Raw genomic sequence first — 14,565 nt, forward strand, 5'->3', positions numbered from 1 at the left:
TGGAGAGCTGCATTTGGAGGATTTTGAATTGTTTTGGAGTAGAATTGAAATTTTTGAGGTGCTCACTTCCCCTGTTTCCTGCTTGTGGCTTTGAAATTTTTTATGCTGTTGTTAGCATAACACGGAGCACCACCGGATGCACGTAACTCCGGTGTGGGCATCTGTCCTCCTCTGTTAGGGCTCCCAGAGACACAAGGGGAGAGCTGCCTTTTCCACCCAGCAGCTGGCCAACATTCCTGCGGGGTGTATAGGGCCGTCCATGTTGCGTTACTGGAGTGGGTGTGCTTTTTTGTACAGTGCTTGCACATGCCAAAACCACTTTTATGTAATTGATGTTTGTTTTATATGTACACACTTAAGATAATCAGAAAGGCGGGAGAAACATTAATTCTTCTATCCATCGTGTCTGGACATTTGGATTTTTTTTTTTTTTAATGCAGAGTGGACACAGATATCTACCAGATATCTCCGAGAGCAGTTGGCCAAGATTTCCGACTTCTACCACATGGCTTCCAGCACGGGGGATGGTCCTGTCCCGGTACCTCCGGATGTGGAGCAGGCCATGAAGCAGTGGGAGTACAACGAGAAGCTGGCGTTTCACATGTTCCAGGTAACCTTGTCAAGAACCTCAAGGCTGCATAGCATGCTTTTAAAAAGAGAGCAAATTCCTTATGGCAGGTGGGTTAAGTGATATCTTTATATGAACCAAATGCATTCAGGGAAAGCAGTCTGACGTTTCTCACCTTGAGTTGTATTCAAGGTAACACCTTTGCCTCGAGATGACAGCTACTGCTTCTATATATCGATCTCCAGCTTTCAATGATCTTAGCTCTTTCAATGCTGTTAGTTTTTCGGTAATTTCTCTATTAAATATCCCTTCTAAACCTTTTATTTTGCAAAAATTGGATACGTTTGTTCAAAAAAATATTTGCATTGGTGCTTCCTGTCTCCTCGAGCTCCATTAGGGCTTAGTTTCTCCATAGGAGGGTCATCTTAATTTGGCTCAGCGGCAGTTCAAAATACAGTTGGGAGGGGCGCCTGGGTGGCACAGCGGTTAAGCGTCTGCCTTCGGCTCAGGGCGTGATCCTGGCGTTACGGGATCGAGCCCCACATCAGGCTCCTCCACTATGAGCCTGCTTCTTCCTCTCCCACTCCCCCTGCTGTGTTCCTTCTCTCGCTGGCTGTCTCTATCTCTGTTAAATAAATAAATAAAATCTTAAAAAAAAAAAAATACAGTTGGGAGGATGAGTGAGGGCATGGAGCAAAGGACTGAACGCTCCTCGGACAAGCTGATGTAAATCATATCGACCAGCAGAGGGCGCTTGTGCTATTATTTGCCTGTCTTGCAAGGAGGAGAGGGAAGTGTATTCTGCTCAAGTTGTATGACTAGCAGAGTCTTCCATTACCTGCTATCTTGACCAGAGAGGAAAAGGGTAAAAAGGATGTGTGGCTTCTAAATTTTCCCCTTGGAACTTTATAATTTCCAGGTTTTAAGTGACTTTTTCTAAGAGCCCAAAGTAGGAAAAAGCCCAGTTCTTTGGAAGTAGCCTTGTTAGTTTTAAGTCCGTTAAAACCACTCTTACAAATCCTAGCTCCGTTTAGCAGAGGACTGCTTTGTTACCTTCTCTGAGCCTTTATGGCTTTCCCTGAGCCGAGGATTTAGCCCGCATCTTTGAAAAAAGTGTCTCTCAGCATGCTTACTATTTTTAGAAGGATTACTTCATGTATTGGGAACACTGAAATCAGTATCTCCTTTATAGGAAGCAGTTAGGTCCTAAACAGATGACTTTAACTGGGACATTGATGTTTGAATTTGAAAGTTTATTATATTTTAATTGGCCACATTCTGAAATGTGAAACTTCGTATAGACCCCTGCAGACACGTGTGCAGTGATAAGGGTATAGGCACATACACAGGCACATCCTGAGGACGGGTGTGACATAGCCACTCAAAGTCGTGCTTGGGAGCCTTGCATTTCCCATCTCTTCTTCCTTAAATACAAAATTCCATTTTATTCATTTCTTTATTAAAGTTCACTTCACAGGTCTTAAAATTTTAAAGTGTACTTTTTCTGTGACTAACCTTCTATTTAACTCTTTGATTTTAAGCTTTTTAAAAGTTAGAAATGAGCAGTAAGTAGATACCTTGATACCATGTCAGTGTGGTGTCACTGAAATCTTTTAAATACCGAAGCTATAATTTATCAGTGTATTTTCACACAAATTGTTGATAATTATGGCAGTGGAGCACTGGTGATAAATAGACATGAAAAAGTTGCTAGGAACAAAGTAGAAGTTCAGATTAACTACCCAGGTTGTTGCCACAGTGACCATAAAAATGTAAGTGTCTTTCCCAGGAAACAGATCTTTTTGTTTCTGTTTTGAAGATTCTTTCATGATGTGCATCATAATACAACACTAGGACATGACATTACATACATACATGCATAGACGGTCATAGAAGAATTGTGTGTTTATATGAATGTATGTGTGTTTAAATGAAGGCAATAGATGAAAATGCTAATGGTGCTTGTGTCAAGAGGGGCTATCCCGCCCCTGTGGGGCATTTTGGAAATCTGAGGTGTGTTGTTACTTTTAGTGCAGTTATGTTGAAATATGTATACATTATTTTATTTTAATTTTTTCCCATTTCTTTGTTAACAGTTAATTAGGGCATTATATTGATTTTTAAGGTTATATTTTATACATAGGTTATAGTATCTGAAATTCTTTTTAGGATTAGAGGCAGGGGTTGTTAGGAGGGCACTAGACCTGATGGGATTTCCAGCTGGTTGCTGAGCTGGTGGTACGATGGGGGCTTCGGTTCTTCATAATTAGCACCATTGGACCAGTTTTCTCCTGTGAGTGTAAGTTCATACTCCCCTGAAGTCTAGCCAGGTGCTTCACATGCCCTGGGAGGCTGAAAGCTTCTGAATTTCCTTTCTCGTAGGAATTAATTTCTTTCAGTTTAGAATGAAGCAGATTACCAAAAAAGCAAAAACAACAAAAAAAACCTTCCCCAACCCAACCACACAGAATCACACTGGGTCTGTGTTTTGTTTAGAATTTGGACTGTGATCCAAGAGACCGTATTTTTACTACAACAACAAAAATAATGATAGTAAAATTACACTTACGCATAAGAGTAAGAGTTACAGTGCCCTTTTTTGAATGCTAATTGGTTTTGCTTTAATGTTATCAGTGTAACTTTTCTTTGTTCATTGAAGGAAGGAATGCTAGAGAAACATGAATATTTGACATGGATCTTGGATGTTTTAGAGAAGATCAGACCAATGGATGACGATCTTCTTAAACTCTTGTTACCACTAATGCTGCAGGTATAGTATGCGTGGCCCTGACCCGCTGATTTAAGGGCAAGAAATGAGTCTGATAAGGATGACTGAGTATGTAGATGGGAAGAGGAACAAAATTCTTTTTGGAATGGGAGGGAAAGATGTCTTGCTGCTATCACACATGAAGTGATCAAGAGGCGTTCATTTATGTTGGCCATGTTTGTAGTTTTTAACCACCTGTCCCTCTACTGATTTCTCCCGTCACTGAGCTAAGCAGACAGCTCTTTAAATACTGTTTCCCGATTCACGCAGATTTCTATAAAAACAAGTCGCCTCTTTTTTAAGGATTAGAGGGTCTTCTGTATTCTTTTGATGTTCTTTGAGTCCCTGGGGCCTGGAACTTCTATTTTAATGATTGCTCTTAGATCTATTAAATTTAGGTTATTTGGAGAAAATTTATTTTGAAAAAACAAAGTTTTCTTGGAACACTAGTATGTGAACTTGATAACTGAAGCGCTATGCAAGAGTATGTGGTGAAAAGTGATTCTCTTCCTCTCCCTCCTGGGGACGACACTGTGCCAGCATCCTGTGTATCCTCCCTGTGATGGTCTGTGCCCATGCTGTCCGTTAGAGTGGCCACTAGCCAGATGTGGCTTTTGAGCCCTCGAAATGCGACAAGTGCAATGTGAGATATATTCTTAGTGTAAAATGCAACCAGATTTCAGATTTAGTTCAGGAAAAAAGTGTATAATATCTCATTAAATCTTTTTGTGTTGATTACCTATTGAAATGATAGCATTTTGGATATAATGGGCTAAAGAAAAGACATTACTCTTTTTAATTTCACCTGTTATCTTTATTTAAAGGCTATTAGAAAACTTTAAGTATGTGGCTTGCTTTGTTTCTGTTGGATGGCACTGGTCTTGACAGTACTTTTGAAGGGTTTTTCTGTTTTTTTCCTTAATGAAAGAAGTCTGTGTTAAAATAGTTGTTTCACTGAATAACATCAGATGTGACTGAAGCCTGGTGTCCTTGTGCTTCTCAGTATTCGGACGAATTTGTTCAGTCGGCTTACCTGTCTCGTCGTCTTGCCTACTTCTGTGCCCGGCGTCTTGCCTTGCTGCTGAGCGATAGCCCCAGCCTCCTTGCTGCCCACTCGCCCCACATGATGATAGGACCAAACAACTCAAGCATCGGGGCCCCCAGCCCTGGCCCGCCCGGCCCCGTCATGAGCCCCGTGCAGCTGGCCTTCTCAGACTTCCTCTCCTGTGCACAGCATGGCCCCCTGGTTTACGGACTTAGTTGTATGTTGCAGGTAAGTTCCTGGCCCTTGCTATTTTATGTCACAATTCAGTGCAGGAAACAACTGAGTTGAGAACTGCACTTTTCACCTTTCATGTCACTTTCTGGTTTCTTCCTCACCCAAGTAATTGACAGAGTGAAATTTCATGTTTTTATTTCTCTATGGAAGATCTGTTGCTTCTGTGTAGAAGAAAGTTATTGTAGTTGTCCTATATTATGCCATGCAGCAGTTCAATGATAAAAACCTTCAGGGAGCCCAGAGAATAAGTCTGCTTGCTATATTACTTCTCTTCTAGAAAGACCGTTCCTCCATGCAGCGTTCCGTAGCTTCCACAGCCCACATCTTAAGTTGGTTGTCATCCCTGTCTGTTTCTTCAAAATTCAGGTAACTTATCAGGCTCTGTTCATCGGCCAAGCATCCCTGCTTGTGCAGTCCTTGAACATTCAGTAGCAGGTAGGCCACTGGGCTCATACTATCAGGAATGAGCTACAGCCCTGTCCTACAGGAGCTCCCAGGTTAGTGTTCAGATCACATTTCTTGGGCTCTTAGTCCTGCTCTTTACTAAGGGGCTTTGGTGCAGGGCTGGCCGTAAAGACACGTTCTCCACTCTGGTAGAGTTTACTGTCTCGTGGGGAAGACAGGCTTGTAAATGGACAGTTTCCGTATACTGTGGCAAAGGCTGATGGAAGGATGCACGGGGACTAAGGGAGTTGAGAAGTGGAACTTGCAGTTCAACCTAGAAGTCAGAGAGGCTTTCTGAAGGAAGTGGTCCTGACCAGTGCTTATGAGGTTTTTTTTTGTTGTTGTTGTTGTTTTGTTTTTTTAAAACAAAGGTGCTAAAAACGGTTGGCAGAGGGAACAACATGACAAAAGGGCCAGAAGGTCTATGAGTCATTATTTGTGCAGGTTGGTATTAATGGAACATAAAGTATAAAGCCTGCTGAGGGTCAGGGTGTGGAAGACCCCCTATGTGTCTAATGATTGGGATGTCATTGCAGGGCTTTAGGCAGGGAAATGACATGGTCGGGTGTGTGGTTTAGTTAGATTGTTTTGGCCACAGGAGAGGGAAGATTTGTGGGAGTGGTAGAGGGAAGAGAGAGAGAAGGCCAAGAGGTCAGTTTGGGAGAGTCTAGGTAATTTCACTTTTGGACTATGTTGGATTATTTTATCCCTTAGCATCACTAGATGGTTAAGTTCAAGAGGTTGTTACATGTCTCATTCTGAAGTTGAGACAACCGGCCAGATATGTGGATTTGAAATCACTCAGGCCACTAGGCTCACCCAAACCCCCATAGGGGGTGAGATTACTCAAAGAGTTAGCAGTGAGAGGTGACCTGTGGACCCTGGGGGGCCTGAGTGGTTGAGAGGTGGTAGAAAGGAAGTCCATGGAGGTGACTGTGGAAGTGTGGTCAGACTGGAGAGAACGGAAAGTGGAGAGTGTTGTTAGACAAGGACAGTGAGAATAAAAATAGGATTATGAGGATTCTTTTTTTTTTTAAGATTTTGTCTATTTATTTGAGAGATAGAGCATGAGTATAGGGGAGGGGCAGAGGGAGAGGGGGAATCAGACTCCCCACTGAGCAGGGAGCTCAACGTGGGACTCGATCCCAGGACTCTGGAATCATGACCTGAGCTAAAGGCAGACACTTAACTGACTGAGCCACCCAGGTACCCCAGGATTGTTATGATTCTGTTATAATCCTAGTAATAGCATTTATTGTATTCTAAGCACTGTTGTAAATTGTAACCTATATCGGGTCATTTAGTTCTCAGACTCATTCTGTGGGATTGGAACCAGTGTTATTGCTGCAACATTAGCGATGAAATGGTGTAGGTCACACAGCAAGCAAGTGGCAAAGCTGGAATTCACACCCAGCAGTCTGGTTCCAGAGTCTACACCGCCGTGCTAAGCTGCTTCTCTAGGTGCTGCAGGAAGTTTCCAAAAGGAGTTAGTAGTGGGCAGTGCCCAGTGGCTTGGGGAAGTCTGGTAAGAAGACGGCTGGATTATCTTTGGGAAGACGGGTCGTTGATGATCAGTTGAGTGGTGGGTGAGAAGCCATATTAAGGTAGGTTGAGGAGCAATGAAGAATGGGGAGAAACAATGCTACCTGTTCTTATGAGAAACTTGTCTGTGAAGGGAAGAGAGAGATGGCTGCTAGGCGAGTGGAGGTTTTTACAAGGTTTTGCTTGTTTTCTGAGGCGAGGGTAAACTAGTAAAGGGAGAGTGAGAACAGGAGAAGCGGGGTGTTTTGAGAGATCAGCGTCTCGGATATTGGAGGCTTTGGAATTCAGAACACTGGGAAGGCTGCCATCGGGGGGGAAGAGAACCCCCCCCTTCTCCCACACAGAGGAGGGAGATGGGGATGTGGGGCTCAGGGACTTGACGTTCTTCTTGTCTGCCATCTGCTTTCCTCAAAGACGTCCCCTAGACCTCAGAATCTCGTTTTCTTAATATTTAATTTTGCATTTTAGAAAAAAAGAAATAGCGCATTCCCTCTCTCATACATTCACGAGTCTGTTGTTGAGTGGTACCACAGCCTGATGGTTAAGACCAATTTTTTAGAATCACTGCAGACCTGATTTTAGCCCCTGCTCTGCTACTGACTCACTTGAACCTTGAGCCTCTGTTCCCTGGGTGTGAAGGGGATGGTGACACTTCCTGCTTCATTACCGCATAGAGTTCGGGTTGCGATGACTGAAAGCTTCCAGGGCAGTGTACGGTACGGAGTAAGTGCTTAATTAAGCTGGAGCCATGATATTTAGGCTACGTGTAGGAAGCAGCAAGGTTAGCATAGCGGTTCCAAGCACGTGTGCTGAAATCAGCTTGGCTGCTTACGAAATCTCCCCCGGGGCTCACGTTCCTCTTTGGTACCGTTGGAGAATGGCGCTTCCTCCCTCGTAGGGTCATAGGGTTGTTGTGACCTATGAGTGAGGTGGTCATAGAAAGTGCTTCATGCAAGCTGGTTCAGTAAAATGTCTTCAAGGGTCTAAGATAGGGGTAGACAAACCACAACCTGGAGGCCAAGTCCAGCTCAGGAGTGAAGAATATATTTTATATTTTCAGTGAGTTAGTAAAACAAAGCAAGGATATGTGGCAAAAATTAGAGGTGATCCGCAAAGTTTAAAGCATTTACTGTCTGGCTGTTTATAGAAAATTTGCCCCCTGCTCATCCACGGTTACTGCCTGTCCAACATTTAGGAAGCTACCTACTGCATTATCTCAGAGATTATCTCGTAGATTTTAAAAAAATGCCTTTTTAGATTTTATAACTGTAGAAATGACATATTCTAATTCCATCTCATTTTTCTAATTGCATGAAGAAGTTGTTTTAAGTGACAGTTTTTCAGTGATGATAACTGTGTTTTTATTAACTTTCCTAGGTTTTCTGTGCTGGAACGTTAGTTTATGAATTATAATATTCCTTGATTTCTCAGTAGCTCTACTCCTCCCTTTCAGATTAATAATTCTTTTTTTGTTTGTTTTTAAAGATTTTATTAGAGAGCGCACAAGCAGGGGGAGTGGCAGGGGCAGGGGCAGAGGGAGAAGCCAAATTCCCATGGAGTGTAGAGCCGGACATGGGGCTTGAGCCTAGGATGCTGAGATCATGACCTGAGCTGAAGTCAGACCCTTAACTGGCTGAGCCACCCAGGCATCCCTCAAATTAATACTTCTTAGTTTTGTCTTAGGACTTGAAAAGTTGAGAATGGGGTAAGCATTCCATATTTTAAATTCACTGGTAGGAAACTGTAATACAGTTCTGACAAGACATCATTTGTACTTTTAAGCTGTTGCACTTTTCTCATTCCTTTAAATATCTCTATTCTCCTGCTTCATTTCCAGACTGTCACTCTCTGTTGCCCAAGTGCCTTGGTGTGGAATTATTCCACAAACGACAATAAGAGCACGAACCCAGGCTCACCCCTGGATCTGCTGCAGGTGGCCCCCTCCAGCCTCCCCATGCCGGGTGGGAACACGGCTTTCAATCAGCAGGTAGACTTCCTGTTACGGTGGTTTGAGGGGCGGCATAGTGGGTTTTAGCATCTCAGGTGCTTGGGTGCCATTCCCAGCCCTGCTCGCCATCTCTCTGGGGGACCTGGGGGAAGTTTTTAGCCTCTCTGAACCACAGAAGTTCATCACGTTGCTCCCTTTCTTCTTTCCTTCTTGCTGGGCAGTTCTTGCAGAGAGTTCTGCCACCCAGACAGTAGCTAACAGTGGTGGTTCTAATGCATGACCACAGCGCTCCTAGCTGGTAGCCTGTGATATTTAGTAACTATGCTTTTATGAGTTAGTTTCATTAGTCCTGGGTTATTTGGTTCAGAGACTTAAGAAGCTTAAACCACAGGATTGTGAGTAATGTTGAGCATAAGGTCCCTGTTTTTTTGCCAAGCATTTTTCTTAAATTAATAAAACATGCCTAGTTGTTTTCATACATAGAAGAATGGCTCAAAAATGATACTTTAGAGCTTTCACCTTTCCATACGATATCCTAAAAAAATTTTCACTTGTAAAGCAAGCATTTATTTTTTGTGAGCATTTGTTACTGAAAACTAGCATTGAACCACCACTTGTAAATTTTAAAATGCACTTCTTGGGCAACAGGCTAAATTTGCCGTGATGTAGTCAGGATTATAGTTCATGAGGATGCTATGCTCATGTGGAAAACCCGACATGATTTAGACAGCCACTGTGGCTCTCCAAGCACAAGTTAATTAGAGGCAATTATCTTTCAGGTTCGGGCAAGGATTTACGAGGTGGAACAGCAGATCAAACAAAGAGGCCGTGCAGTGGAAGTTCGGTGGTCTTTTGACAAGTGCCAAGAGTCAACAGCAGGTACAGAACATGAGAGACGAAGGAGTGCTTTTGAGTGTTGGACTTTATGCCGTGTTTCTGATTCTTAAAAATCCGTCCACATAGTGAGTAAGGATGCTTTTTGATGGAGCCACCTACTAGGGACTTTTGAGGGCATTCTTCATTCTGTGCCTTTTAGTTCCTGGGTGTCTAGAATGTCAGGGTTGATTTTGTTGGCAGTTCTAACATGCCGAGAGTGATGCTTTCTTAAAATTCCTTTTGCCCTACGTAATGATGATTTTGTACTATGCTGTTGTGGCTTTGTTTGACGTCTTTAACTGGTTGCTTAATCTCCACATCTAGGGGTGACCATTAGTCGGGTTTTGCACACGTTGGAAGTGTTGGATCGACACTGTTTTGATCGGACCGATTCCAGCAATTCAATGGAGACGCTTTATCATAAGATATTCTGGGCAAACCAAAACAAAGATAACCAAGAGGTAGTTAATATTTTTCTCCTTTTCATTTAAATTTTCTCAGCGTATTTTCTTTTTTTTTTTTTCATTCAATAAATTCTGGCAAAGCCTTTTCTATGAAGTATAATAGCTTATGAAGGTGTCTACACCCTGAAATCATTTTATTGTTGGACTAAAATACCCCCAGATTATTAAAACGAAATGTCCATTGTGCTGATCAACCCAGGTATATTTATTGGAAAGATTTCTCTTGGACCTTTTATCATCATCCCTCCCCCTCATCATTTCAGTTCTAGCAGAATATCTTTCGTCTAGTGATTGGACTTTATATAATGGTTTGGCTTTAACTTAGGGGGAATGTATTTTAATATTTAGAGCAGTGAGTGAATATTGTGGTCACGGTCTTTGGAAAATCTGTATGCAATGTATTAGGATTCTCCAGAGAAACAGAACTGGTATGGGGAAAGGGAAATTTATATATATATATTTATATTTATATTTATAATTTATATTTATAATTTATATTTATATTTATATTTATATATATGTACACACATATACATATAAGTGAGAAAGAAGTATTTATTTTAGGGAATTGGCTCACATGATTATGAGGGCAGGCAAATCTGAAATGTGCAGGGCAGGCCAGTAACCTGGGGACCCTGGGAACAGTTGATATTGCAGTCTTGAGTCTGAAGTCCATCTGAAAGCAGAATTCCTTCTTCCTCAGGGACCTGTCTTTTCTCTTAAGGCCTTCAACTAATTGGATGAGGCCCACTGACATTATGGAGGATAATCTGCTTTACTCAAAGTTTACTGATTTAAACATTATCCACATTTAAAAAAACACCTTCACAGCCACATCTAGACTGGAATTTAACCAAAAATACTGGGTACCATGGCCTAACCAAATTCACATATAAAATTAACCATCACAGAAAATTATTATCTTATGCTTTCTTGGATTAGATTGTTTCATTATTGGACCTTCCTATAAACAAAGGTTTTTCCCTCACCCTTATTTTGGGAGAATGAACAAATTTGTCTTCTTTTTACCATGGGAAGCACCCCATGGTTTATCCAGGGTTTGTTAGGCACCAGGAATGAAGAGGTAAGTTTTAAGACATGGTACCTGCCTTCAAGGAACACCTTAGTTGACTGATTACTATTATCTTTGATTTTCGTGCTAGCCTTTGGGAATGTGTGTGGGGAGAGGAGAGATTGAATATCAGAAACAATAACCCAAAATCTTTCCTTATCCCACCCTGATGTGAACCTGGTGTGAACCTGTTCTAGGTTATTCCTCTTTCTGGAATGATTTGTGTTGTCACCCTGCTTCTCAAAGATAAGGTTCAAGTTCACTACTGCCAAGTAGAATGTCAGAATGTTGAGTGAGGTACAAACTAAGCATGTTTTGTCGTTCATTGTGAAGTCTTGGCAATGCTTTGGTACTTCCGTAGAGTACACCGATCATAAGTCTGCATAATTCTCTGCTTATTGACACAAGTGACGGTGTTACTGTGTTCTTTTGGGGTGTCCATTTGTAATAAAGACTTTCTTAGGTAAAAGGTTGCAAGACTACTAAGGTTTTTAATAGCTAGAAGTGAGATACCTGGAAGGGAAGTAGGGATACCTAAAATTCAAGATGCCCTTTTGGACTGCTAAGCTTCTTGCACCAAGTGTTGAGTAAAGACTGTGTTGTTCTCTTGTGAGCGTTTTATCAAGTGCACCAAAACCACTTGAGTTTTAGCCTGACTATAGAACTTTCTAGGGAATGAACTGGCCAGCTTCACAATTACATGCCCTGTTCACCCACAGAGACGTGAGTTATTCACTAGCACTCTTAAGAGAAAATGATGAGTGTCTTACCAAGGGCGGAAATTAAGTTTTATATATATGTATATAAAAATATGTAATTATATGTAATTATGTAAATGTATATATAATTATATAAATTATAAATACATATAATATTGAAATAGGCTCCATGCCCAGCCTGGAGCCCAACTCAAGGCTTGAACTCACGTCCCTGAGATCAAGACCTGAACTGAGATTAAGAGTCAGACGCTTAACGGACTGAGCCACCCAGGCGCCCCAGGTTTTGTATTTGTGAATAAAATCACACTGTTAAGTTCTCCAAAGCACAGTTGTCTCCAATGAGGGACTTCACGGAGGACGTGGGGAGGTGGATGCCACTAGAGGGCGACATGAGCTCAGGATAGAGAGCCCGGATGTTCTAGTGACATACTTCATTGGAAGCAACATCAGTGTTGCCCATTTAGGAGTAATTATATTGAATGTTGACTCAACTATGGAAAGATTTGATGTGAGTGAGTGGTTGCTTTGTGGTTAGAGTGCTCTTTTATGAGTAAAACAAAAATTATATTTTAAACTTGTAATTCAGAGTGGTCACCTTTTAATAATCTGTCAAAGAATAACTAGGTAGATTCAGTTAATTTAACATTAGGATTATTTTTAAACATTAAAATATTTAACATTAAATTAATTTTTATTGAACATTATATTTTAAGTTTTACAATTGGCTTTGGTGTGTGTGTGTATCAGGGTGTGTATGTATATGCAGGCAAATGACAAGTGTTTCATCTTTGTGTTTACTCTTCACCAGGGTCTACTTGGTGACTACCAAGTCACTTTATATATTTCTGGAATTCATGGATGAGCTGTGGAGTTGTATTAACTACGATCAGCTGTGTGACCTTGAGCGACTTGCAGGCTCTGTGCCTTCGTGCTTTTATATGTTAGGGAAGTGCTCTGTGCCAACTTACCTATCCCTAAGGGACATGAGCACTTTGAGAATTATGAAGCACTCTATACATATATTTAAAAATGTTAATGATAAATAGCAATAATTATTAGTAGTATTAGTATTATATTGGAAGAACCAATATGATGAAACTATAATTTTCTGATTAGGAGTTGTATAAAGTGGCGTGATTAGGTTTCAGAAACACGTCTCACTTCTTTAAAATGTGTTTCCTCTTTTTGGGTTTCATAATTTGTGTTAGGACTTAGGCGATGTGAAAGATAATAGAGAAAGTGGCCGGCCTCTGCACTCGCAGTGAGCCTGAGGTTTGCTTTTGTTGAAGTTGTGTTTGGGTAGGCCTGGGCCCTAGATTGCTCAGCTGCTTCCTCATGTCTGTTTGGGCAAGCTGAACTTCACTCTTCTTGATTCCTTTTTCTCTGAAACTGCTGAAAGGAAATCTAATTCTTTCCACTTTCTTATAGGGAGGTGGGAGAGCAGCTGTACAGATAGGACGCGGAGTCTGAAGTTCAGATTTGTGTGTGTAATTAGTCTCGGTGTTTGGTCAAAGCCCATTGAAAACCATAATGCATGGGATGAAGGCATTTGAGGCCTTCGTCCTGCCCTGTGGTTGGACTGCGGTCATGAGAGTGAGAGTGTGCCCCACGATGGGGTGTGTCAGGCCTGTGGCGTGCTTCCACTCCTGCTCCATGGAGTAGTTATTCCTTGACCCTCCTGCTCCCTGCTGTCCCCCCTTATCCTCAGCAGCTGCTTCTGCGTTGGGGCTTGGCTACCATTGCAGGAGAGGTGAAAATATAAATCTCAAAACCCTTAACGTTTACTTACTCTACATCTATGCTGCTTCGTTTTCCATTTGGTGTAGTGTGAGATACAAAACTTGTAATGCTTAGGAGAGGGCTCAGAGACTTGTGTTGTCCCACGGTCAGGCAGGTGGTACAAGTTAACGGTGGGCTGGTGGGTCCAGGGCCCCTGAGATGCGACCGGGACGGGGAGGGCATGCCCTTTCTGAGTAGAGTGGCGTGTCTCAGATTCCGCTTGGGAATGCAGACCCACTCTTGTCTGATCATTCAGTGTTTCAAGAGAACTTGGATGTCAAGATTTACATGTAGACTTTTCCAATCTTAAAACACTCTGCAGGCCAGGCAGTGTGTCTCTTGGCCATGTTTGCCCAGGTGCCTGTCATTTTGCAACTCCCAGTGCCTGTTTTATACACTGCCTTACTGATTTGCCTGTTCAATGTTCCGGAACCATTTCTGCTCTGGATGTTGGCCTCAGAGAAGCCTGATATCCACACAAGGGACTCTTGTTGGGAATGGGGGGCACCTCTTGATTCCATGTCCTGACTGAGTCTGTCACTTGTGACCTGTAGGCGGGGGCCACATTGCTGACCTCAAGTCTGAGGGTGAGGTGCCCCTCAGCCTTACAGAGTACCCAGACCGCTTCCTTCCTCTTGGCTTCTTTCCTTGTTTGTGTTGGGCGTGAAGGGAGAAGTAGCTGCATCTTTGGGTCCCCGAGGACATGGATAGAAGGGACAGTCTAAAGATGGCAGGAAGAGCCGCCTTTTCACTTCTCCCTTTGGTGCCCAAGGAAGCCGGCTTTTTCCTGAGTAATGGAAAGACCAGAGCAGCTGCAGCAGGGCGTGCATTTCCTCTTTCCCCGCCGTCGAACAAAACCATCATACAGCCAAACCTGAAAATCTCCATATTTATTGTCTCTTTTCTGCTTATTCACGAAGCATTCTCTGATTAGGTGTGATGCGTTCATACTGCTTTTTTTTGAATGGCATAGGAAGCTGTCTGACCCCCCTCTGGCCCAGGCCTCCAGACAGAGCAGGTCGGTACCCGTGTGGCTGAGGAACTCTCAGCGCCATGCAGAGGAAAACCTCCATTTCTGTCATTGCTGGGCTTGTTGCATGTTTCTCT

General features: G+C 42.4%; 1 protein-coding gene across 10 annotated transcripts in view; it reads left to right on the top strand.

The window, feature by feature from the left end:
* Positions 1–14,565, top strand: part of MED12L (mediator complex subunit 12L) — a 318,600-nt gene that overhangs the window by 64,443 nt on the left and 239,592 nt on the right. For all 10 annotated transcript variants that reach the window (XM_045812551.2, XM_087870287.1, XM_045812561.2 and 7 more), the window contains 6 exons: positions 441–610; positions 3,228–3,338; positions 4,339–4,608; positions 8,438–8,587; positions 9,328–9,427; positions 9,749–9,885. In XM_045812551.2, coding sequence (XP_045668507.2) covers positions 441–610; positions 3,228–3,338; positions 4,339–4,608; positions 8,438–8,587; positions 9,328–9,427; positions 9,749–9,885 — 938 coding nt within the window. The remainder of the gene's footprint in view (positions 1–440; positions 611–3,227; positions 3,339–4,338; positions 4,609–8,437; positions 8,588–9,327; positions 9,428–9,748; positions 9,886–14,565) is intronic.

This window comes from Ursus americanus, chromosome 20 (genome assembly GCF_024610735.1).
Source record: "Ursus americanus isolate L20-20 chromosome 20, mUrsAme1.1.p, whole genome shotgun sequence".
Lineage (NCBI taxonomy): Eukaryota > Metazoa > Chordata > Mammalia > Carnivora > Ursidae > Ursus > Ursus americanus.